Source organism: Fopius arisanus, unplaced genomic scaffold (assembly GCF_000806365.1).
Source record: "Fopius arisanus strain USDA-PBARC FA_bdor unplaced genomic scaffold, ASM80636v1 scaffold00045, whole genome shotgun sequence".
Taxonomy (NCBI): Eukaryota; Metazoa; Arthropoda; class Insecta; order Hymenoptera; family Braconidae; genus Fopius; species Fopius arisanus.
The window spans coordinates 742,292-769,919 of NW_011887784.1; the positions used below are offsets into that span (position 1 = coordinate 742,292).

At 37.2% G+C, this 27,628-nt stretch overlaps 1 protein-coding gene across 3 annotated transcripts; it reads right to left on the reverse strand.

The window, feature by feature from the left end:
• Positions 1 to 816: 816 nt before the first annotated feature.
• Myb (proto-oncogene like protein Myb) lies at positions 817 to 27,628 on the reverse strand. Of its 3 annotated transcripts, none has more exons than XM_011305951.1 (9): positions 27,326 to 27,628; positions 8,785 to 8,953; positions 7,487 to 7,651; positions 5,187 to 5,505; positions 4,776 to 5,073; positions 3,863 to 4,553; positions 3,515 to 3,604; positions 1,907 to 2,023; positions 817 to 1,293 (listed from the first exon to the last, which is right to left on the reverse strand). In XM_011305951.1, exons 1-9 carry the CDS (start codon positions 27,433 to 27,435, stop codon positions 1,159 to 1,161), a joined length of 2,094 nt encoding a protein of 697 aa, XP_011304253.1. In that variant the 5' UTR covers positions 27,436 to 27,628; the 3' UTR covers positions 817 to 1,158. The 3 variants fall into 3 exon arrangements, with proteins under 3 accessions (XP_011304253.1, XP_011304254.1, XP_011304255.1); XM_011305952.1 differs by lacking the exon at positions 27,326 to 27,628 and adding an exon at positions 19,103 to 19,709; XM_011305953.1 differs by lacking the exon at positions 1,907 to 2,023.

The window sequence follows — 27,628 nt, forward strand, 5'->3', positions numbered from 1 at the left end:
AAAAACATTTGTATGCGAATTTTTGTTAATTGTTGAACGTAATTTTTGGGGAATGTTGTGTTTTGAGGGGAGAAAGAGATGAGTCTCAAAATTATGAAGAAATTAACTTTTACAAAATAACTTCCCTCCTCTCTGTCTAGACTTATTCATTCTTGAGATATTTATTAAATAATTTCGGCCAAATATTTACTGAACAATTTCATGTGAATTCTAATTTCTTGACTAATGAATCAATTCAATCTTTGAATTCCCGACTGGTGGTCCACCAATTATCGATTTTATGACTTCATCTCTTTTATCACTCCATAAATTACACATTAATTTAAAATTAGTTAATAATTATCCAGGAATTATTAGAAAATTCATTGGGCATAATTAAACTTTCTTCATTATAATTGCCAACCGTAGAAATTAAAATTGAAAATTGAATAAGTTATTTGCGCAGGAAAAAGGAGAGAATTCTTTCCAAGAATTACGCCATGCAATCAAATTGATCAAAGTTACAATATACATAATTTTTCAATCTGAATATTACTCCGTTTTCTTCAGCCACTGTGAGAACAAGTAGGTTTAAAAATCTAGAAGTCTCATTTTTTGTGCGATTCTTTATTATGTTGAAAACTGTAAGTTAAATACCAATTACAAAGGCTCTTTGTACGTAACGGCCGCAAATAGTGTTTTATATTATAATATAATATTCTATCAAATAAATCGGCTATAGTTATTTCCTATTCCACTCTCCATGACACATATTTACTCTCATTCATCGATCAAAAAATAGAAAAAAGAGAAGAATGATATAAATTTTTGTATATAATATGGCTTCTGTTCTCTCCAACGAATGCTCCCAAATATTATTTTGCGAACGAGTCATTTGTTGGCTTAAAAATACTGGGTGATGCACTTACAAGCTCAGTAAAATAGAACTTTACTCTTTAGGTATCACTAACAAAATAAACTTTTTTTCTCAAATTTGTTCGTTTTATTAAACACTTTTTCACTATTTTTATTATTTCGTAGATTTGTTTTTTTTTTGATGACGATTTAATGCGGTAATTTAAACACGTAAACGTGCTACGACTAGTTCCAATATCGCGCGACCGGACTTTCAGTCATGCTCTTGAAGTCTATGAACTCCACAATTATTTTTCTTACTCATTAGAAGTTCAGGGAACGTGGGCGCAGAGGTGGAAACCCGTGTAGATTCAGAAAATTGCGAGCAGCACGAGTCATGTCCAGTTGGTCCTGGGTACGACCACATGCTACCATTGTCCATTGAGCTTCAAGATGCAGCTGCAACAGATTAATTGAATCATTACAATTTTGTTCAGAAATTAATTCAATGCGAGATGGAATGGCACAGCTTCATATGCAGAGCTTATTGGGAGAGAAAACACCTCCGTGATGAGTAGTTCCAAACAAAAATGTTTAGTAAATAATTCAGCAAATTTTACAGTCTTCACGTCGAGTTATTTCCAGTTAGTAACGAAACATTTAATTTAATGATTAATTCAAGGATTATAAGTAACTTTATTCAATAAAATATAGTATTATATTCTAATACAATTATTCTATCATAAACTCCGTGATGAATAATCGATAATTACCGAACACGAAATTTATGAACAATCGAATTTTTAGCAAGGGAGGTACATGGATAAATCACTTCGAACCGATTTAATCAATTAATTCAATTAATTTCCAATAGATTTGGTTGATAGGGGAATTTTTATTCGTGAGGAATTTGATTGGCAGTTGATATGATGAATTATAAATTTTACCTTCACGATAATGAGGTCTTATTTTAAAAAACAACCAAAAAATATTTAAGATAGGCTATAGGGTTCGTAAAATCATAAAATCAAATGATCCCCAGAACGCAAGAAAATAAAAAAAAACCACTCACTTTTGGTCGTTTCTGCGGCTTGAAAATCAGAGGGCTGATACATGGACTGTCAAAGACATCAAACGTGATAGCCCTCTTGGCATTGGGCTTCCGTACGGATGTAAAATCGTGGGGAGTCTGGAAAGGATAGACACACTAGCTACAGCCGGCAAGTTTCATAGAAAAAATGTCGTAAAAATAACGGAAAAACCATAATTTACTGAGAAAATGACTCCATCAATAAGTCTCTATACACGATAAACTCTCATCTCAGTTCGTTCTGTTCTGTCATGTGTCTGTTCAGCCGTTAAAATAAAATAGAGACAGTTCTTTGGAAGGTGTTTGTAGGAAGGTGACAGGACAATTATTTCACAAGCATCAATTTGCATTAACATATTCAATTCGATTTAATCGAAAGAGAAAAGAGGAGTGTGAGCTCCGGTGACTAGGCGAGCCTCTGTAATTGGTACGTCGTGCGAGCCGATCAGAAAGCATCTCCGAATGATTTTCAGCCGTTGCTCAATGTCTTTGGATTTTTTTTCTCTCGAAATAGGGAATTGTTTTTTTGCATTCAATAAAAAAAATTCCCGTCTTTTATTTCCCATAAAAAAAAAAGCTTTTAGGGATTGAGCTTTGGCGAAATAGGCAGGGGGTGGTCGGGCGGGACAATGAAGGTACTTTGGTACGCTAGGCCAGGCCTGTTTTTAATAATACAAATAATAAAAAATAATAATAAGGATCATTCGTTTGGAGTTAGTGCAGACATGCTTAAACCCAACGTAACGAAACAAAAAAAAACACTTATAAAGAATATATAAATAACTTTCGAAATAATTGAAAAAAAAACCATAATACAACACTACTCGCTCAAAATTAAATAAATGTCTTTAATTTGTACGGATGGATGACAATTAAATGAGGCGAGTCTGTTTTTTTTTGTGGAAATAAATTAAGTACTCTAATGTTATATTTATCGTAATTGTTAATAAGAAATTACTGGGGATACGTTAAATTTCTTTCTTCATTTTGTTTGTCAACCTTTTTGGAATAAATTAATTCTCGTTTAATTTATAAATAATTAACAGGGAAGTTTCATTATTCGAGTGTTACTTTCGGGTTCAAATAAGGGGATTAGAGAATTGTTAAATAAATAATTCGTGGGGTCAAATACCGAATGGAATTCGATTTTCGTTATTCATGGGGGAGGGATTTTAAGAACTAATAATTAATAGAAACATAAATAAGGAGAGAAAAAATCTTTGGGGAGAGGATGGGATTTCCTCGGGACAATAAAACGTCTTTTTTTTTAATCACCGGAAGAACAACCGGTTAAACGCAGGATGAGAGGATCCATGAACAAATTGGATTCTCGTATCAATTAATAATAAACATAATTCACCGGGTTAATCCAACAACGTAACTTAGTTAAAGGAATAAAGAGAGAGATAATTTTGCTTTCTTTTGGAAGAAAATAATCAAACAAATAATATATTAGAGAGGTATGATAGAATTAGAAAGATAAATAAAAAAGGCCGGCTAGCGTGTCTACAGGCGATTGGAGCGAGAGTAGAACCAGGATAGGGCAGGTTGATGGGTTTGTGGGGTATTTTGATTTTGGGAATGGTCTACCTTTAGTGGACTCGGTCCAGCCGCTAAAAAACTGTCCTCCAGGGCCATTGATGCTGGAGAAAATAACACTGATGTATCTATACTTTTACTCTGCAATGAAAAATTATTATAAATTAATTTATTTCATCAAATTTTCCTCAATCAGTTGAATTATCAAAAAATGAGAGAAGTCATGCGTTACAAACACAATTTATCCAATTATTCATAGCCAAAACATTTAATTTAATTGCTGAAATATTTTTCTGCTGAAGGAAAAATTTGAAAGAATCGTTCAGTCATTTAATTTAACCCTTTTACTTTTCTCATTTTTTTTTTAATCCAGAGAAATTGTTTTTTATATAAAATTACCGGAGTCTCGACAGCAAAACTCATGTCCGAGCTGTCGTTGGAGGTAGCCCAGGCTTGACAGAGTGCCTTACGGGCTCTCTTTCCCCCAGGTGCACTGTTTTCCTTTCCACGTCGTCGACCAGTGCCATAACCAGAATCCTGGAGTATACTACTGCCGGCTAAACTCTCGCGATCAGTTTCCTGCTTTATGATTTCGGTGAGTGCATCGAGACGACTGGGAGTTGCTGGTAACTGCGTTGTGGCACCACTGCGTCGTTCAATTTCAGCAAGTGCATCCTTGAAGGGAGTTGGAGTCCTGGGGGTGTTGCCGTCGTTATGCCCACGACGAAGCCCAGAGGGTTGAGGAGTAGTGAGGGTACCTGGGGAGCCTTTGGGAGTGCTAGCACGTATCCAGGATGATTCTGGACTGGCTAAACTATTGAGGAACTGAGAGGGACTGAAGGGAAGTTGTTTTATAGGTGTTGAGGGGGCTGTTGTCGCCTCCTGGGATGATGTACCCATGAGGAAGTCTTGGTGACCACTGTCTGGAGTCTCAGTGCGGGGAAGAATATTCTGGAAGCCTCGACGTTTGCGCAGGATCGAGGGAGGACTCAGTCTGCCATCGTCATCATCCTCGAGGTCTGGCATCGGTAGGAGACGAATGTCTGAGGTATTGGAAGAAGCTTCTGCTCCCATATTCAGGTTGAAGTATCTGGTGATGAATAAGAATAAAATAAAAAAATGATCACGTTTATCATGTCAACATCGAAAAACGTAAGAATATCCCCGATTCAATAATCGGTACCATCTAAAATTCCTAGTGGACTCCCCAGAATAGAAAAGTTGAGTTGGGATTTACGAGTGCCCAAGAAATGTCAATTTCCTTGAGACTCGAATAGATAGAGAAGTGTAACAAAAATACGAAAAAACCTACTTAGAGAAAGGCGAAATATCAGGTTTCCTCTCATTGACAGGTTCATCGGGTTTCTCATCCATCTGCATAATACTTTGAAGATAATTCGCTTGAGATTGTTGCTGCATCATAGAATGCTGGGAGGTTTGTCCCCAGGCGCCAGTCCAGTCTAGTGAATCAATCTCTAAACTCCCTGAGGTCACAGTCGCTCGACTGTCCTCGGCCTTGATCGCAACCTTCACCGATTGTTCCTGGCACGAGGATTCGTCCGCCACTGGCTCCTTCTTAATCGTCTCCGTTGTTTTTCTCCTGCCACGACCTGATAATTTAAATGATAAATAAATAACAATGGCAGTCCCCCATAAAGACCCCAATCAATTTTTCATCCACTTAATTTGTCTCATCTTCATCTATCTGATTAATTCTACGTACCTCTGCTTCCCGTTGTCCTTCCCTCTTCTGCCTCGTACTTCCTTCGCATAGTGCTGTTCCAGTGATTTTTAATAGCATTGTCTGTCCTTCCTGGAAGAAGTTTTGCTATTTTTGCCCACTGATTACCAACGCGTCTGTGTGCTTCAACAATTATTTTGTCCTCGGCGTCAGTCCACGCTGTCTTCTTTATTCCTGGATTCAGGTGATTGTGCCATCTCTCTCGACACTGTTTACCAATTCGGCCCTTCAAGTGTCGAGCTATGAGGGTCCATTTCTTGGGACCGTAGCGATCGACGAGCTCCACCACTTTCTCGTCCTCCTGGAGATGAAAAAATCATCTTTAACAATGTGCACCGTTTTTTTTTACAAAATTCAACTTCCCACCAGGAGCCAAATAATTCTACCTGTCATTACTATTAATTACTATCAATACTGATAATAATAATAATAATAATAATAATAATAATAATAATAATAATAATAACAATGAAGATAATAATTTTTTTTCAATTTAATTGAAATTATTTGTGAATTGCAGAATAAAAATGTCTTCACTTATTAATAAAAAAAAGATCTTCCACTTCAAATTCTTTACTTGCTTTTTCCCGCAGAGAAAAAAAAATCCAGAATCGTTGAATAAGGCCGCACAAGATTAATCACATGCAATAAACGAAGTTTAGAGCAGAAAAATGAAAAAAAAAAAGCCAGAGTTGATGATCCCCAACGGTTTGTATAAATTTTTTTTCTCTTTATTATTGGGTCGCGCGTACTTCCTGGTTGGAAAAATGCATCAAACGAATGTTAAAAAGGTGATCAAGGTGCACGCCTTGTTGGTGAGAATGAAAAAAAAAAAAAGTAATCTCCAGATATAGCTGTGTAGGGTAGAGAGACAGGCACACGTGCTTTGACGCTGCTGTGTGAGTTTAAAATTCGCAGAATTTCAGCGCTGAATGTTGGCCGTCTCCCCTTAAGGGAGAGAACGTAGAGGATAAAGCCGATGGAGTGGAAGGTAAAGGTGGAGGGCAAGGAATGAGGTAAAAAGGCATCTTGAGAAGCGGGAATGGCCCCACGCAGACCACAGAGACCTGGGTAACGAAAACGTATTCGGTCTTTCATGGCACGTACGAGGATAAAAGATGCATGGGAATGCATGCTCTTGTATGGAGGAGTGAGATGCAAGATATTTATGCCCTTGGCTCTTGTTGCTGAGTGCATTGGCACTGGGATATGCGTCGTGAGAGGTACAGCATCACCTTCGGTATACGAAAAACCACCTCGAGACTATCGCCAATCCATATAAACGTGTGCGTGTCCTCCCAGGGTACCAGGTATAACTCGCTTTTGTGGGTCGTTCGATATTATGGCAGAGAAACCATTACACGCGAATTGCAAACAAAGAGAACCATTAAATAAAGTCGTATAAGAATTTTTATACGATTCACAAATATTCCCTTGGGAGTCAAGTAAAAATTATTCAGTCTTCTGTTGTTTTTGAGAATCAATTGTTAATTATTAATAATATTGTTTTCCATCTTCAATTTTAGTATAATTTATTATTCAGTAGTGGAGTTGATTTTACAACTTGGGATATTTACTGTTTACTTAGTTCAGGTTTATTGAGGAAATCCACTGGATCCTCTCATTGGCCGTGATTTTTTTCAGTTTTTGTTCATTTCTATGAACTTAATTCGTATTTGAATTTTTTTAGCAATTGCCAATAATTATTGAATACTAAAAATGTCAGTATTGAGTTCAATTCAAATTCGCTATCTAAATAAAATTGACTTCAAGTTGTTTTTAAGTTTCAAAAGGTATGGATTAATGAATTTTCCACTTTTATTTATGAAAGATTGTTTACTCTCTTCACAAAGGCATTTAACTCTCCCTAAGAATTTGATAAATGAAATCTCACTTCCGTTCTTCAGTTCACAAGATTTTTCTATTCATTACTTCTAATGATTCTCGAGAAGAAAAAAAAAAACAAATTACGCAACCCGGAAAGGTATGAGTCTCCGAAAAGTTTGCGTGCTTGAATCGCGAAGACCCCTCGGGGCGAGTTCCCATTCCCGAGGACCACTTATCGAGGAGTCCACAGTCGGAAAAGTTTCAAACAAAACCTGTTTTCGCTGAGGCAAACCTCCGTCTCATTATCAAGCCATCTCCCTCCCTCGAGCCGAAAAAAGGCCCAAAGGACCCAGCAGAGGACGCGAAACATCAAGGGTTAAAGTCCCTACCCGGATGCCGAGGTTTATTGACATGTTTTTTATTTGGTTTTTTTTAAATTGCTTCAAAAATTTTACCTCTTTGGTCCACGGGCCCTTTACAAGATCTGGATTAACAACTTTGGCCCATCGCTGCTGACACTGTACGTCACTTCGGTCTGGAAAATGTGCAGCTACAGCATCCCATCGCAATCCAGTTCCCAATTTCTCCGCATTACTCACTAACTGCTTCAGTAAATTGTCCTAAACACCACAATTACACAAATTACACAAGCCATTATCAATTACATGAATTACACTATACATTCATGGATTTCTCCATTTTGCAACTCAAACTCTCATGTTTGAGGTTTTTTGATATATAAAGTGGAAACTGGACAATGAAATAAATTTTCAAAAGGCCTTTTGCATTTTTCTATTTGAATAAATTATTCCACGAAATTCGAAATGTTTGAGATTTTTGGAATTTTCAAAATTTTGCTACGACGTCGTGGTGGCGGGTCAATTTCGAGATATATCGACATCGATTTTCTTTCTCCATTTTATATTATAAATTTTTTATCTTTCTCCAATTTATATGATAAATTTTTGTTTATTTTAAGACGCCGATTGATGCAAAAAAACATAACAGTTTGGCATTTTATTATTATTTAATGACTCGTAACGAAATATCATAATTTTTGAAGATGTAATAATGATAAAATGTAAATACGTTACATTTTTTTTGGGTCAATCCGATCAACAATTTATCAAAAAACTCAAAAAAGTGTGAATTATCTCTAGAGGTACATCCCTAACTGAATGTTTCCACTCGCCCTTCGCATTGTGATAATTGATCGAATTCCTCCCATCCCCCGAAAAATCTCACGCACATGAGCGAAACCGACGATCCCGAATTTCCCACAGTGCAATAAAATACGTGAAAAGCCGGATAAATTTCCCCGAATTTTCCCCCTCCCAGACAATAAAATTCCAAAACATTCGAGAAAATCCCAATTTTTTTTTCTCAAATTGAGAATCAGGGGAGCAAAAACCTCAAAGTAAACTACACGTGGGACAAGGCCACATGAACTTTCCCATGGGAAACCGTATACCTCGAGATCTGACATCAATTGGCGAGTGAGAGAGGGAGAGAGAACAGGTAACATTTAGGGTCATCCCCATCTGTCCTCGTCCCTCGATTACGCAGGGGCGAAATTCTTTATTATTTTTGTCGAAAGGTACCAACCCTTCATTTCACATCTATTATTAAATTCCCAGCAAGGACCGGCCAAACTGGGGATTTCTTTTTTTTATCTAATCTCAATAATTCCATTCTCAATTTCCATTCTATCCATTCTCTTAGCTCTCATTGATATGTTTAAAGGCAGTTTTACCTCTTCTTTAGTCCATCGACCCTTGTTTATGTGCTTGCCCTGTGGTGCTGTTGCACCAGTGCTCACTGTTGCAGGGGCATTTGCATTGTGAGCATTTGCCTGATAAGATTGAATATTGTAGTCACTCTCTGACTCGTCCCCACTGCTCGAGTCGTAACCAGACCTCGACCTGTAATGCAGAATACAGAATTTATGAATTTTAATGGATTGATCAAGTGTCTATGTAAATTATCACGGAGGGGCCTGTAGCGGTTGAATATTCCGTGTTTCGGCCAAAATCCCAATTCCGATAGGATCAGCTATATCTGATTCTGTCGTTTCAAATTCAGTGAAACTTTTATTGATCAATTTCACCGAATGAGACCAGCTCTCATCGGTTCATTCAAATTTCTTTGAATAATTACTACTTTACGTCTGATCTTCGAGTCTTGGGCAATATTCATTAATTCACCCTTTTTCGAAAAAATCCTGAGATCTTCGCGTTTTTCTACTAAACATCTAGCAGATATCATCAGCAAATATAAAATTGCCATTGATTTATGAAATAATTTAATTTGTCTAATTTTTTAGAGGGGATAGACACATGCGAGACTGGATTTATCCATTTTCACTCAAACAACAATTCCGTGCACATTTAAATAAAAGCATTCTCATTCTTATGATCATTCGTCACTTCCTGGGTCAATAGACAATCCTAATCCTCAAAAGGAAGTGCGCATACAAGAAGAGTCAAGAGATCCCCAATTTGAAAAACGCTTCGTTGAACATCCTTCCTCCGATTCCTTTGTCAATCGGATTTTGCTTTCTTCTCTTTTAGTTTCATTTGCTTCTTAGCGACCACTTTCTTATTCTTCACGGCTTCTTCGCGCCCTCTAATGCACCTCCGGATGAGCAGACGACCACATCCTGTCCCTCGAGGGTACAAAACTCGCCGCAAGTGTCTCCTTTACACGGTTTAATTAATTTCCTGTCCGAAAACGGAAAAAGACTGCACCTCGTGAACTTCCCATATTTATTTTTTAGCGGTTCATTATCCAACCCCTGGGAAAGACTTGTCAATCGCTTCCTCCGGCCACTCCAGCTTTGACCCTCGAAAAAAAAACGAGTTTCTCATATTTTTTTTCTTCAGCTGTCAATGAGATGAGATTTTTAGAAAGAGGATGGAGATGAGGATGGCCTACACCCGTCCGCCAAAATTCATGTTCTTTTTTTTAATTTCATTTTTCTGGGAAAGTATTTCCATCATTTAATGACTCATGGAGTTTTCAGGTGGTGCCTTTCCTGGGATTTTTATAAACTAGACTAGAATAAATAGAACTGTAGAAAAAAATTTGGAAAATTATCGCACGAACATGAAAGTTGGTCTATAAAATAACGACAGAATGCAAATCTTTTATATTTTCTAAGATGAGTTGCGGCAACGATTTACCAGAACAATCAGAAAGACGGAAATTTGAGCTGGAAGGGGTTGAACATCTTTAATCGTTGAAATCGTTTGCAAAAGGTCGCGGTTTAGGGTTTTGCGAGATTCTCACAATTCTTAATTACTTTTTTGTCTCATTTGCATTGGATATCAAACCCCCGTCTCCGTGATACCACTTCCACGAATCTGTGTTATTGCATTCTGCGATGACGTCAGGAATGACCGTTGGAAGTATTTTTCATAATGAAAAAATACTTTTTTTTCATCGAGAGACATAGGTGACAGAAAAAGCGAGAAATTCATTGAAATTCCAGTCACAATCGCATTCCAATCTTCAATAACGTCAATTTTTAAATATCAAAATCATAAAATAATTTCCCTGGATTTTTTATTCAAAATTTTGAAAAAATTCTCAAAACATTCGAAAAAACAGAAAAATTATCGCACGCGCCTCAAACTTCGCGAAATTGATCTAAATATCATAATTCAATCCAAAAACAACAGCAATAACAATAATAATAAACAACAATAATAATAACGCATAATATATAATATTACTGATTGAATTGAATTTAATGGAGTCCAACGAAAAAATAATAAATCAATCAATCATCAAAAATATTGTGATAATTTCGTCTTCGAAAATTCCCTGTTACTCCCATATTTCCAAAAAAATGGATTATCAATAAAATTGATAAATGTCCATTTATTTATCCCCAAAAGGCTCTCAGCAAGTAGGGGAAAGAGTGTACCAATGAAATTGAAGAGATTTGGAGTTGCTATGGGAGATGAACCGAGTGACGAATCGATATGCGTACATTTTCAAATGGTGTACAGCAAGCGTTCAATAATGCTCGTCTCGCCCCCCTGCACAGACAGCTGTGTCTGCAATCTCCCTCCCCCCAACCCCCCCTCTCATTTTTATAATATATATCTCTCTCTTTCACATTAGTTCCCCGTCCCACTTTTTGGGGGAGGCTAATAACAATGACTATGGGACACACACCAAGTTGGGTGCACATGCCGTAAGCATATGCCAGAAGGCCTTTCACACACAGATGGCCTCGAGGGATTTTTCTATTAAAAAAAAAAGGACAAAGATAGTGCACAGAGGGGGGCCAACCTTATCATCTCCCACCCAAATCTTCCCCCTGTATGTATCGATGGAAAAAAAAAAAATAGGGGATAAATTGAGCTCTTTGTTGGAATCAGGTATCCAAGTGCGAGGCATTTAATTGCGTATGACGTATTTTTTATTGTTTATTTACGCTGCGGAAGGCTCTCATTGATTTGTAAGTCATTTGAAATTTATTTGTCGGCTTTTGATTGAGAATTAGTAAAAATTGTGAGTGGTTTCAGGCTTATAATAATTGAATGAATGGGTTTGTAGATTTCGAATTTTTCCACGAGTTTCTGGAGAGATAAGGATTTGTTATGAACAAATTATGAGAAATATTGGATTTAGTTCACATCACGCAGTTCAGGATTTTAAAATATTTTTGAAGAATTTTAGCTCTGTGATTTTTAAGTGAGGGTTGTGGAAATATCTCTGGAACTAGGGGAGATACCGAAATTTTTGTTGTATACTTTTTTGTAGCTCATACTTGGCTCTACAAAAAATATTCCGATAAAAATTTCACGGCGTCCACTGCTCCCAGAGATATTTCCAAAAATACTCCACAAACGGGTAATTTCACTTGTCTCATTTCACCATTTGGCAATAAAATTTTTATAACAAATAATTGATAATATTTAGGGTTTCGAAATTAAACCACCTGCTGATGAAAATCGACATAAATTACCTAAAGCACTTGAGAATTTCCTGTCAACCCCAAATCATTCAATAATTAAAGTTAATTGCTTTCCGATAAAATATATTATTATCGAATTTTATTCCCGCGCCATTAAATTAAATCGGGGTGTCTTTAATGAATTCATTAACACTCACAAATCATCACCGAGTTGGCACTCGGATTTATCACGGATTTAGCGTGCATATGAGTAAAAATTTTCTAGGGTACAGAAATTTGATGAATTAACTTCTCACTTTCATCTACCAGCTGCCTAATTTTATGTACATTCCTGTCAGCTTTATTACAGAAGACTATCCACGGACTCAAAGAAGTGTATGAGCCACTCGTTATGTAAAATTGCCTCTCCCAGTAAATTCGGACACGGTCGGCTTTTTAAAGAGCCCAACGGTCGTTTCTATCCTTGGATTTGAATCGGCACGTGTAACGTGGATTGATTTTTCTCGCAAATACCTGTGAGAAGAAATCTTGAGATCGAGTTCAAACGGACACGCTTAGATAATAGAACAACGTCTACACGTGATTGATTACAGCAATGAATGAATTACTAAATCGAGTCCGCTCATATTATTTCCATTATTACATCTAGCTCGTGAACATTCCAATAATTTCAATAAAAATGGAGAACTATTGGATGAACAATTTTCCAACTGTCCACCGAAATAAATCTTTCAATATTTTCATCGAAACCTGAAACTGTTTCATATTTTCAAAATAAAACGATATGAATTAGCATTAATTAACCATTAATTAACCATTGATTAAGGATTGATATTCCATTGATATTCTAACCCGTGAACAATTGAAAAATTCACAAAAGAAAAGTCTATCAACATGTTCTCCCAAACTGAAGCTATTCTAAAGTTTCAAAAATAAAAATAAAAAAACATAAATTAGTATTTATCAACGAAGCGATTTGTTCTCCCTGTTCCATTCCGCGTTTAACAACTCGAGCCCGCGTAAAATTCTCAGTACATCCCGTGGTTCCCCCAGGAGACGATCTTCCCATAAACCATCCATAATTTCCTCACCACCACCCATCGTCGGAACACCCGTATAACCGTGAAGCCTTTAACGACGTACTACACGCATATATAACAACTAAAAAGAAAAGAAAAAACAGAAAAAAAACCCCCAGGCAGGTGCCACAATGGCCAGCTGTCCCTAGGAAACTACCGCAGGAGGCGGTGATGTTCGATCAAGACGATCGCAAGCTCTATTTCAAGACTTTTCCTGCATTAACATGCCTCAAGCAGCTGTCACCAACAAAAGATGTTTTGGCACGAGCCAAATAAATAATGTTTTTTTTTCTCCACCGATTGTTGGTGAAAAGTCATTGGCATTTTGACGCCATGTGCCGTATGAGGTCGTCTTCGTGAAAGGGGGAGACAATCTTGGGTGCAATGTATACCTGAAGGCCCTTTAAATTCGAAGAACGTCTTGGGCCCTTCGGTCAGCTGGACACTCCATCCCCAAAAATTCCAGAGCTTCATTCTTCCCTCTTCGACCTCATTCGCATTCTTCGTTTGAAGTTGCCTGCTTCCTTTTATATTATAGGCTTTAATGACAGCCAAGGGTTTTTCAAAATTGTTAAATGCCTGAAGTGGTACCTGCCAGTCCTCGGGACCCTCCAAGAAGTGCCTGAAGTGACCATGAGGCTCAAGACATTAGCATCAACATCGACCAGTGCTGAATCAAAGTATTCGATATGTATCTGATAATTTGAGGGGAATTTAATCGGCTTTCAGGGCCGAGTTGATGGAATAATCGCCGAGTGATCTAGTTCGGTGATATTCAACGATTTTTTCACCAACTGACCCATTTTTTCTCGCACTCCAATTGTCGGGTGAATTTTTTAGATTCTTGGAGCTCTTGTGGAAATTTCGAATTCGCTTTGCAGGTTCTAGTTTAGAGGAGGGAAAAAATTTAATTTCTTGAGAAAAGTTTGAGAGGCTTCGGGGAATTGCCGGGTATTTTCTTTGAGCAGTGGAATTTGGAAATCCAGAGGGAGATTTGGCTCTTGAATAGCAAGGGACCACTTCTATTCTGCTTCACAGCACTACCTGCAAAACATTCTTACGCTTCAGATTTTCGAGATATGAAGTGGAAACTTCCCGAAACTGAAGTCTACGATCCTCATAGTACTAATGTTCTCAGGAATTTCAAATATATTATTATCTTATTCTCCAATTATATAAATTAGAAGTCAGTCCATCGCAAAAGTTCATTAAATCTTTCGGTAAAAACTTCAATTTTGAATAGATTAAAAATTTCGAAAATTTCAGGGTAGCGTCGACTTGAAATTCGAAAATCACTTGAAAGCACAATAAATTGACCGATTCGTCGCAATTTTCAGTTAAACAATTGCATTTGAATAATCAAAATTTCAAGTCAATAATTAATTTCCTACAAAATTCATTGTAATACCATAAAATCGATATTTAAATTGATCGAGATTCAATCTCTCGGATTTTCTTTCCCAAGGAACTTGCGGAATTTTTATAATAATAATTTTTATAATTTTTATAATAATTTATACTTCTTCACGTCAATCCTGCGAATAATTTGTCAGAAAATTGTAAGGAAATGCGAATTTTGGCTAAAAGGATGTCCTTAAATTATTCTGAAATTGAAAATCTTGGGAGGAAACGAATTTATGTTGTCCGGCAATAAACAGTGTCACTATCTAATCCCTCGAATCGTCACCGGGTAGGAAATGAAAATTTGTGCGGCCATCTGGGCACTTCTCCCCTCGTTCAATTCGTCGCCCCGTCTTCCACGTGTGCCCAAAAGTCTTTTTCCCCATCCACCTTTTACTTCAAGTCAGTTCCGTTCCCTTCCTCGTAGCATTTTTTTTTTCATCGTGTCTTTGGGTGTGCTACCTCCGGTCTTTACCCTCCTTCCTTCCTCCTTGCTGACGTCCGGGTGCCACCAAATCGTCGTGCAACAATAAACGAGGGTAAGGACCTATCGTATGTAGCCATTTTGTGATTGTTTGAAAATTACACTTGAAATTCCAATTCAAAATCTATTTTCAAATTGAAAAAACAAATTACATTTACATAAAATTGTTTTTTCCCCAATTTCCCAATTCCTCGATTTCATGTTTAAATCTCAAAATAAATTAGAAATGTAAATAATTATATTTAGATTTTAAATAATTTAAAATTCGCCTTCCTTATATAAATAAATTCGCAACTAGACAATTGTGAAGAGAAAGTTTCCCACTCAAAAAAAAATTTGTACTTGTCCCAAAAATGAGAATTTTTTCTTCACGACAAGGGAGACCTCAACGATCAATTCTAATCGAATAAATAAATAATAGTTTTGCCTAAATTTCTCTGAATATAGTAAAACTACAAGATTTCTCCAGAGCCCTTGAAACTGCTCCCCTCAGCCTCACCATCTCCGAGGGATCTTCATAATAATCTTCACCACATCTTCGCCATTGAATTCTCCCCTGATTCCCCACTGATCTCCATTTTCCCTTCACTGAGAAAATTCCCCTGATTGATGGGGATTTATCATCTGGCGTGTGGCTCAGTGCCGATTTTTATGAATGGAATAAAATTCTTCATTGAGAAAAATAAAGGAGTGATTCATCGTCACTCGATCCCCAGTTGCATCAACGGCGCCAAAGCCTCAGGGTCTTATCTCATTCTTCTTCTCACACTCTCTCTTTTTTTCCATTCCGTATTTGAGTTTGTGCTCAACGCGTGGGCGATCCAATCGCAAAAATTTACCAACGACTTCTGCATTGCATTCCCACGATCTTCGAGACTAGAGTACTATTTCCAGATCAAAACACAAGTTTGTTGATGTTTACGTTCTCTCAGAAATCCTTCAATAGCACTCCACTGACTATAAATTTAATTTGCCTTCCCCTCTTCCTGGGAATAATGGGAAGTGTGAGGTAATAAATCTATTGATCCTCGATAAGATTACAAGTTGCATCTGTGCACTCCCAGACTAATGCTCCTCAAACAGAATTATTGAAATATTACAGAAGATCATTCCGCGAAAATGATCGAGACGACCGTCTCCCCATAATAATTCTTCATATCCCCGAATTTCTAGAATTGAAGAAACCGTTTGAAAAGGTCGTTGTTTGTTGGATATCCTATCAAAAAGGGCATCTAATTTCCGGTCTCTACTCCTCCAGTCCTCAAGATAACGAACAACAAGTCATCCATCACTCCAACTAAATTCAAATCATGGACTAACTCAATTCCATCATTTCCACAGCTCCTCCAGCAATCTTCCCATCATCATAAACATTATTATCACAATTAAAACCTCGAGACTGGCTATCTGCAATCGGCAGAATATAAAGTACAGAAAATAAGTGAAAAAAAAAAAACGAAATAAAGAAAAACATGTACACGCACGTTTGAGACAAACGTATCAGCGTAGATCCACGAAGTGGAGGGTCAGGGTGTTCATGCAGCCCTTATACAAGACATCTGGCTACCACCTGCCCTGATACCCGCGCCCTTGCCTCGACTCTCGCTCTTCAACTTCTCTCTCTCACCAACTCGAGGAAAAAAAAAATGGAAAAAAAATTATAATTCCACAGCGTTAAATACACCGACGCTCATCCCTCTTGCTTTTTAAATTCACTAACACAAATGAGTCAAAATTGAAGGGGGGATAGAGTAAGAGAGAGTGCATCCACCTTTTCTGTATGGTAAAGAGGGGTGGTGAGGCCCTGGGTTACCATCATCCCCCCTTGCACCTCACCTTATGGCTACCATCACCCCTATTTTTTTTTTTATTTCGCTCTCTTTTTGGCATACATTTTATGTGCTCGGTTCCCATGACAAGTGCCACGTTAGTTTTCCGTGTGAATCTTTAATTCAACCCCCGTGGGAATAACCAATGGAGATTAATGCAGGGTGAGCTGAACTTTTTTTTTTATTCTAATGGTCTGACCAAGTGGTCATTCCATCGGAATTTGGAGCACGAGAAACGCCCACTGATGGTTTTTTATGACAAATTACTAATTTTTTGACGGATAACACTAATTGGTTTTTGGGGGGTGGGTTTTTAGGGGATCATGATATTTCGATTAGGGAAAAAAGGGAAAGTGAGGGGAGTGAGGAGAGTGAGGTCATCTGTTGGGTTTATTGGAGATAATTGTTTGTCGTTGATTCAGTTGAATGCATTCGAGGGCTGAAAATTGGCGAAATTTTTTGGCCTCCATTCAAATAAGGGTGATGTGAGTCTATTCAGCTCTTCACAACCTCTCTAATTTTTTAGAATCTGTAGAACTGAAAAGTATGTACCAATAAAGCCCCCGGAGCAGATGCATGCAATCAGGCTTCTTCTCAATGGTACGTCTACCGAGACCAGTCTGGTAGCAACCCCCGGGGTTTTAAAATAAATTCTCTGTTTTCACTCGTCTTTTCTCCCCTCCCCCTCTCTTCTCGCCCTTCTGAGGAGCCCCAGACGTCTTGGAGGGCGAAAAAAAAAGTACCCCTTTGTACAAATTTGCAATTTGGCATTTAAGTCTACTCACTTCCCCTCATATGGCCACTACATGTGAAAACGAGGTCGCAGCTGGCTACCTATCAGTGTCTTTCATTTTTCATTTTTTCAAAATATCAATGGAACAAAACATCCCCCGAATAATCTTCAACAACATTTATCGGAACAAAAAAATGAAATCAAAATAATCCAGAATTCTTTTTTATTTCTAATCCTTAACGAACTAAAATAAATTCAAATTTCTTTCGGCAGTTATAATTAGCTGTAATTAAATGAGCTTGCAATTATCCAATATGTTTACGCACGGACATAAATACTTCGAGAACAAAAATACAGCATATAGAATTCTTTTTTTTTGTATTTACTGCAGAGTACCTCATCCCCTGAATAAATAAATATTAAAAAAAAAATGCAAAATGCCCTCTCACCCTCATGGGCAAAATTGTAAAAAAAATATATATATAACACTGGACGATTGCATGGAAAAAATATGTAATTATATATTTTCCCCATGATCTGTCTGTGTCGAGGGAAAAATTGACGAATGGTGGGATTTGATATTCGAGTAAACTACGATTTCCTAAAAAAATGTCATTGACACTCCGAGAATTCCCATAATTAGAAAAGGTGGCATTCTCGGCGGTGCCGCCTTGATTCGGCAAAAGGTATGCTAATACCACCTGAAAAAAGGTGCCCAGTGGTTCTCTTATCCCGAGTTAAAGATCCCCATTCACTAAAAATAAATGTCCCAAACGAGAAAAAAAGATATTCACATTCTTAAATTCCCAACGAAAAGAAAGAACAGACCAGAACAGGTAAAACACTTGCGGTTAAACCGGATTAAAACCCAGAGCTGAGGATCATTTTCAGTTTGGCAAAAGGTTTCCCAGGAAATCCTACAAAAGATACGTGAAAAATAAACATCTTCTTTAGTCCCTTCTTTTATCTGAATCTTTGGTCTCAATCTCTCAATGTACCTCCCAAGGTTCACTCTGTACTCAATAAATTACTCAAACAAGTGCTAACTGATTCATCCCAGCGGTACTAACGCAACTTACGATTGCGATAATATCCGCATTCTCCTGATATATTTTATATCACTATCAACTTCCGGTGGAGTTTAATTGAAAGTACAACGATAAAATCACAACAAGGCAAATAACAAACTATAAATATCACCCAGAAAATTAATCCTTCAGCTTTCAATAAACAAATTGACGCAGACTAATAATCCACTGGAATTAAACTAAATTTTCTTGCGGAAAATTTCATCATACAAAAAAACTAGTCTGCCATTTTCTCCTCCAACTACTCATTCCACATTTCCATAATTAAACATCCTCTCCTTTTGAATTTCTCCTGAACCCTTCAATCTCCTCAAATCTCTTCAAATCTCTTCAAACTCCCTGACAATTCCAATTAACTTCCCACGTGTTCCCTAAACAAACAACAAATAAAAAAGAAGTGAAAACCAAAAAAAAAAAAAACGTGGGAACGCACACCTCCACTGTAAACAATCGAAAAATGTTGAATCCTCCGAGAATTACCAAAATAAAATCCAACGAAATAATCAAATGATGATAAATGAATGACTTACGCCTCAGTAGGTGGTGGTGAATAAAAAGTCGAATGATAATTGGCAATATCCACAGACTTAGCAGGCACAAGCATATCCCCAGGTAATCTCTCCATCTCGTTGAATAATCAGCTCTCAACAAACAACTGATAACTCAGGTCCTCGATCTACACTATATCCATGATGTCAGGACTGCACCAGCCACTTGATTGTGTCATAACACATTCCACTGCTCCCATTAAAACAACTCGATCTCAACGCTGCGACATTAAATCCAGTAAAAATATCAGATGACACTCGTTACCATTGACTTTATCCTGTAGCCCTTGTACTCCGGAATGATAACGAATGCTTCCTGTGACCGGCGTACACTATCGATTCCTCTCGTCTCGACTACTCTCGCCCTTTATTATTTTTTGTTTGTTTCCACCTCGAGAGGCGTCGCTGGAGCCTCGATTATATGCGCTTGCGTACTTCCACACAAGTACCGAGAAATTTGAAAAATATTAACAACGAGGATTTGTCAAATACATGGGATGGAGACGTGTTATGGAGACCCCGAGGATTTAAATGACGAGGAAATGGGGAAGGGAGGAAAGAGAATTGGAGTGTCGCGAGTGGTTTGGACGCTCGCTCGGTTGAAACTAAGGGTACAGCAGAGAAAAGAGGAAAAAGAGGCGGCATCGAGGCATTTTGTGTTACATGGGGATTTGATGTTGTGTGTGTGAACACGAGGGTCTGGACTTGGGTAGGGGACCCACCGCGTGGGGAATGGCAATGGGGATCTGCCCCAGGATGGAAAAAAAGGGAGGAAGTGGGGGACTCGGGGTTCTCCCTCAATTTTGCCACTGCCGGAGATTCACGAGGTTGCACGATTTTATGGAGGGATGTTGTCGTGGCTGTCGAGGCTCTCGAGGCCGATGTGGCCGCCATTAAATACAGAACTGGAGGGAAATCCACCCCTTCGGGAATCGATGTGAACACCGTGTGCTGGGGACGCATGTTACGACCTGAACATCATTATTACCCATTCCCAGATTATGCTCATTGGAGAATATACTATTTTTTTTTTGAGAATTCAATGTTCGGTGGAGGAATGTCATGGATATCTAACTCTAGTCATGGGAATCTACAATTTGGTGAGGGTTAATACAGATGTTTTCGAAGTTTCTGAGAATTTCTTCAATACTCGACAAACTAAATTTTTATTCACAATTTTTGCAAATTGTTCAAGCCGCTTTGCTATTATAAATTTTTTTAATTGTAGTTTTTACTTTTATGGAGAGCCATTTTGGAAATGGGATTTTGCATAGGAAAATTATATTTTTTATTTCGCAAAATGTTTTCCATTGGTTATTATTATTATTATTCATCACTGAATGATTCTTAAGGAACAGAGCGTGGAGAAGTTTGAAAATTGTTTCGTCGAATTAGCTTGAGGTTTCTTTGCAAGAAATAGAAGGACCTACGCTCAGTATTTTGCCACTTTCTGTAAATCTTACGCGCAGAATAGAATTTTCCCTCCCGGGCTCTGATTTCAACAGTTTTTCTCGATCTCCAGCAGCGCAGGAGACAACTGAGGAGAGTTCACTAAATTTTTTGCCTCCAAGAGACGAGGAAAAAGTTTACTGTCGTAAATAATGTAACTGCTGGTCATTTCTAGTATACCTTGTAAATAGATTTTTTGCCCTCTTCCTTACGCCGAATTCGGTAATTCTTTTATAATCGAGGGTTGTAGGAGGTTCACCCGGGTTTTCTGTCAAAAGTACCCAACTTCTCCTTGGAGAAAAAAAGGGTTTATTGTTGATAATTCGTAACTTCCGGTCGTTTTGAGTCTTTAAATAATTTGTTCCTCTCGCAGTTTGGGGTATTTAATATCTGGCAATATCCTGGAATGCCTGAGGGTGTGAATAATATTTCACCGCGGTCTTCGTTGCAAATTCAGGGATTTTATGAGAAAAATAAAGTTTCCTCCGGTTACTTTGTTATTCCTTGCGATTTTCAGACTTTTAATCATTCTTTTTTGGCTGTTTTGAGCTCATAAAGTTTTTATTCTTCTTGAGAGAGGGTGGGGCACAGTAAATCCTCTGGGAATTTTTTAATGGTCGGAAGCTTCTCTTAAGGGAGTGCATGAAAGAGAAAGAGAGATGAATTTTCCACTTCACCATTATAATACTTCACTGGTCCACATATTCTTTGAATAATTTTCCTTTGTGGTCTTTCGAATTCTCTCACTCTCTTCCGTTCGAGACAACTTTCGTCTTTTTGATTTCTTAAACTTGTTATCATTTGTAATTGTCTGGTTTAATTTTTTTCGTTCATTGATTCCCTCCGATCCATATTCTACAGGAAAGACAAATTAATTATTGCTAGCTTTTCATTCTTCGTCATTCTTATTATTTAAATAATTCTGATCTCTCCTGTCTCTAACCTTGTCGAAAGAGGGTCATAAAAAAAGTTTACTGGGGGTTTTCTCAAGGCTTCAAGACCATTTTATGGCGCCGAGAGACTTTACCCCAGGAAAGTTTCTCCATTGTCATCTTGTAACTTTTAATCCTCATTCATGAAATATAATTTTTCCATTTTGTTACTTCGAGTAACTCAAATTTGTTCAGACTTCTTCAGATTAAATGCGTCAGTTCATTTTAAAAAATTTATTTCAAAGCTATTCTCAGATCTGCAGAAGTATTTATTATTGTCTATTATTACTCTCAAACTTCTGTGTAATTTTTATCCATAAAGCCATTTTTTTTTTCACTCTTTCAAGCTCTTAATTTTTTTAACCTTCTGCAGATGATGAAGATTCAGGAGATTTTAAAGCTTTGAAGAGACTGTTTCAACGTGTGAGAGGAGTTCACTCTGTTGTTACTGGGGAGATAAAAAACGAGGGAATGAAAGGAGAAAGAAGGTGAAAAAAAATATTGAGCTCTGCTTTTTCTCTCATTCTCAACTCTTGTGCTCGGCTCCACGACCTCGTCCACTCGGTTTCTGCCAGAGTTTTATTTATAATCCCAGAAAACAACCGGTGAACTGCATCCACGAATAGTTCCGCGACGCATACTCAATGCACCCTGAGGTATTGAAGTTTAAATGTAGAAGATAACTTCAAGGAGTTATTACCGATATCTCCTCATTTTATGTTTGTGGTAAATTTCTGTGAACCGCGAATTGGATTCACATGGAAAAATATACCTTTTTTTGATTTTAAGAATTTTAGGAATATTGAATGACTCACAGATTTTCATAGTCGTGTATTTTGCCAAAATTTGGAAGTTTTTGCGAATGTTTACTGAAAACGTACGAAAATTCGTGGTTTTCTGATAAAACTTAAGAACAGAATATTTTTTCACGTCAATTTTATCAATGGTTTCTTAAAAATTTGTTAAAAAAATTGAAAAATGAAAAAATATTGCGATAACACCTCAAATGTGTCTCATTAATTCAACTCCATTAAAAAAAGTTGCCACAATCTGTTTTTCAGTCTGAATTAATTAAAGATCAATATCTATTGATTATCATTATCTATTGATTCTTGCGAAATTTCCTTCTCGATTTGCCTGAAGATTTTTTCAAATTCTTTCGCTAAGCGGGAGAGTGCGGCCGCGTGTGGTCTCGAAAAGAAAAAAATAAAACTTAAAAGCAAAAACGAAAATAATAATTCTCTGCTGTTCTGGTGGGTTCAACTCTCGAGACTTTCAAGTAGGGGGCAATGGAGAAAACAAGAGAAGTACACGAGGGAGAACCAGGGCGATCCGTGTAATTTGGCCGCAATTCGACGTACAACTCTCTATTGGTGGGTGAAAAAAATATTAGCAAAACAGAAATGAATTCCCCACCTCCGATCATTCCGTATTTTCAAATATTTTTTCTTCAAACCTCCCAACTACTCGTTATCTTCCTGTTTTTTAAGTGTTCGTTAGCAATTAATTAGCGTTAATGCGTGACTCAGGGGGGAGCAGATGTCTCGTCATTTATCTCATCAAAATGAATGGAAAAGGCATTTACAATGGAAGTACCAGCTTGTGTGAAAAATATCCTGAAATTTTCAGTTCCTAATTTTTCGAGAGCACCTTTTTACCGCTTCAAAAATTAATATTTCCCGTGCACCCCCAACAGTTCATCAACAAAAAAATATTCAGCTAATCTTTAATTAATTATTCCTCCAATCAATCACAAATAGTTAGAGTAATTGGATGCCACGATAGATGACAGATGATTTCATCTGAGAATTTGCATGCAATAAATAAAAATGTTCTTGCGAAAGTTCAAGAATTAAATGCCCAGTTGAACAGGAGGGAATTCCCACCTCATTCTGTCCCATCGCAGTCTAAACAAAATTTTTTCACTGTCCTCTTTCCCCTACCTCATCACCGCGAGTTTTTTCCCCACCCAAAACAGAGGAGCCATTGAGAAGACCATCGAATTCTCAGAACCCTCGCAAAATCTCTCACACATTGAAAAATCTTAAATGTATGTGCGTAAATGGACGCCACTGGTCCGACATCCGCAAGATTCCTGCATACCATTATATACAATCGACCAATACATTACTCCAAAAAGTGGAAAATCGCCAATATATACATTATATACTACATAGGTCCAGCAATAAATAATCAAATTTTACTTTTCATTAATTATTTATACTGTACCACCCCACCACACATTCAATTTTATTGACAATTATAATTATATGTAATAATATCATTGCATTATTATTATATAATTATAAATAAATTGAATAGGTCTCTCCGCAATAAATTGCTGATTCAGTAATAATTAATTCATTAATCACCAATTCATTAAATAAAGTGTGTCTAATTGTCTCTTGTAAAACTCTCCAGTTGTTTGTCAATCTTCATTTTCTTCATTATTACTCCACGATTTTGATTTCAGGTTTTTAAATTTAAGAAAAATGACAGCAACTTCAATTTCAAGTGATATTTTCAATTATGGTAATGTGGGGAAATTAGGAAAATTATTAATTGCACATCCGGCAACTATTGAGAATTCATAAAATAATTATTAGGATAAACTTGGAAATTCAAGGTATCATTGACTGGATGAGGTGAATTTCCTTGAATTTCTGAGGAAACCTAGAAATTCTAAGAACGATTTGATTCTAATTCAATTCAAATTCACAGCATGAAGATTCGTACGCCGCGGCTGTCTTAATTTGAATAAAATTCTCATACTATATTTCCAGAGGCTGTTACAAGAATTTTCAATTGGCACCTCACAAATTTTCTCAACTCAATTCAATAAACCACTGAAACTCAATTTAATTTCAACTCGTCAATGACTTTTTCCCTTCTCCCTTCTATTTCGGTTGCAGAATGGTACACCAGGAGAGATGCATTTTTTTCTAGAATCAATTTCCCGAGATTATCTCGCTACCGAAGAAAAATATCGACATTCACATGAATACCTTTTTTGTAGCTCTTACATTTCTCTACAAAAAATATATTAACAAAAATATCGGTATGTTCTCTCAATTCTGAGATATCGGTTGAAACCTGTTGAATATGCATCCACCAAAGTTTCTCACGTCTTAAATGATTTCGTCATCTCATCTGGTGTTTTTCTAGTCGCATCAACTTTTCTCCTGCTGATTGATATTCCCATCGATAGGAAGGACAGGCGATTTAATGATTTCCCAACGACATAATCCATCTCAAAGAGCCGAGAGAGGATGGACAGTCCAACAGCCAAAAAGTCAAGCTCTCGCCATCCGGCGTGAAGAATAAACTACAGACACTGCTGTTTGCCTGGAGTAACCCATAAAACTATGGGCAGCTGGTCTCTAATACCCATCACCATATCACACATTACGGTTCCTCGCATTTGTTTGGCTCGTGTCATCCTGCGTTGTACATATCTCCCGGTTTTCTCTCGTGTGTTGCTATGCGGCAACTCTTGACGTCACCCTGTCTCTATCTCAGACCCAAAGGGGCAATTGAATATTTGATAAAGTGTTCATCCAACGTTTCATTTTTATTCGACCACCCGTTTAGCCCTGTGACACGTCCACTGACAACTTAAAAACTCAAAGAAAAAAAATCAAATTTATTATCTAATCAACATTAATTTCTCGCTAAAGCCTCGCAACTAATTTTGCGTTTTTTTTACATTTTTCTGGCGAATCATCGATGGAATTGACCTGAAAGAATATAATATTCTTTCCTTTTTCCATAATTTAATTTAATTTAATCACAAAATTTTTTCCCCCCAAATTTTTTGATTGATTGATTCTTTTTAGTTTAGGAGAAACTCAGGAAAATATTCGTACCACTTTGAAACTTCTCGAGCCATTAAATAAACGCAAAAACGTCATATTTTTCCACGTGAATTCTGGAGGAGAGGGTGTTGGAACATCCTGAAGAGATGCCTTTGTCCCTGTGATTAATCAACGGTCTTCCAGTCCAGCGTGTAATAAGATAGCCGGGGTTATGGATTTCGGGATATTTTGTTACCACTTGGGGATTTTTGGGGAGAACGCGGGTAAAGGGATAGGTGGCACGCTACCCTTATGGTGGAGATCGTAAGCACCGGGATATTCTAGCTGGTGATACTGGATATCGTTGAGGAGACAATGGCAGGGGTTTTCGCAGATTTGCATGTTCGCGTAGACGATGTTATGGAAAAAACGAGGGAAAAAAATCTGATTGGGATCTGATTGGGATCTGACTAAGACATGAATCAATTTTTTTTTTAAATCGGTAAGGCCCAAATGGCCAAGAGACCAAATGTCTTCTTCACGTCATCGCGAGGTCGCGCGTCCTCAGCAGCTGTTGAGCACGCGCTCCCGCCTCTTGCCACTGGTGTCTACGATTTTCCAAGGATCTTTCCCCTTATTACATATTTTTGGGGTAGATGGCCGCCGGATGTGCATACACAGACTATTGAAAGGAGATGCAACGAGGCAAAGAGGTGGAGAAGAAGTGAAAAGAAGACGCACCGGTGGGTTCCTTAGGGTGCCACGTGTCTTGCCACCTGTCCCGGATAGCGTATCATTCGATTGACGATGACTGGGAAAATTTTTGAAATATTCCAGTTTTTCAAACAAAATTCACGTTTTTTCAAATTTTTTTCGAGGGAATTTGCGATCGGATTTACGCGATTTATTAAAAATAATATAGGGTAGTGTAATGCATACCCAAGAAATTCTAAAAAAAGAAATTTTAATTTCGTTATGTAAATTCTTTTTTTAATATTTCAGAATAAAATGGGTGCTTGATGAATTGGGCAAGATAATGAATGATAAATCACTCGAAAAATGTTAGGGACGAATTGTTGTTTTATTCGCACTTGAAAGTGTTTTACATCTGTTCTCAAATCAAATTTGTATGGAAATTAAATTAATCGGGTAACTCAGAAATAAATGGCACATTGTCGGACTAGTGTGTAAAATGAAAATTATTCGCTCACGCGAAATGAACATTTTTGGGCATTTCAATAAATGTAGGCTGGAGAATTGAGGTTTTTGCTTCGCTTTGCTCCAGAGATTGAGAGAATAATATTTTTAATTGCGGCAAGGATCTTAATCGTCGTTTACAGACTAATCGATTGATTTAAAGAGACCAACGATGTTTATTTTGTCATCTGTGAGTCTTCGATTTTCATTGATATCAGAAAATTCTAAATAAGTATTTATTGACTCATTTTGAGATTCCCTGGTTCCAGAATTGGCAGTGGATTACGCGGAATCGGGAGATTTAATCCTCTGCAAGATAATATCGAAATCATTCGAATAAAATCATCGAGATACCTCACGAAATGTCAGTTTTTTAATAACATTTCCGCAGTTTGTTGAATATCGTCCTACATTTTCTACTATTCATAAGACCAATATTAAAATGAGAACGATTAAAAAATCGAGAGTCACCTGCGAAAAAACTGTCATTCCTAGAGAATTTCACCTCATCCTCTTATTAATTTTAAATCAAAATCTGGGACTTGAATATCTCAAACTTTATTTTCAACGCAATGTCAGATAATTCAGGAGGAATTTTTCAATGCCATTGAATGGATAGCATTAATTAAATCGGCAAGACTAAGCAATGAAATAAATGAAATTAACAGAAAGAATTAAGAAAAAATCCATCGGTTTTAGTGGCATTAACGTATGTCAGTTTTTTATTTCGTCATGCAGAGATGACTGAGTTCACAAGAATGTAAACAAAGAAACACGTTTTCCCGCGCTTTTGATTCATGGAATCCCCGGCATATGTCTCGATAAACTCTTACCTTTTTGTCTGCTTTTTCGTATTTTTCCTTGTCTTCCGTAATTTCTTGGGTTTCACTGTCTTTTTCTCCACGACTGCATCATTCAACAGCCAATGAGTAAAATATTCCATGACAATAGCCTTTAATTATCACTCTGTGTCAACAACAACAAGAACTGATTAGTTGATTTGAAGAATTATTCATACAGGAATTAGCCGAACTGATGACTAGGACTGAATCGCCTTAATAGCTTATATTCTTTGAAATAAATCACTATTTACTGGGAATTAATCGACAATCACGTGTTTATTTTGGGGAATGGAG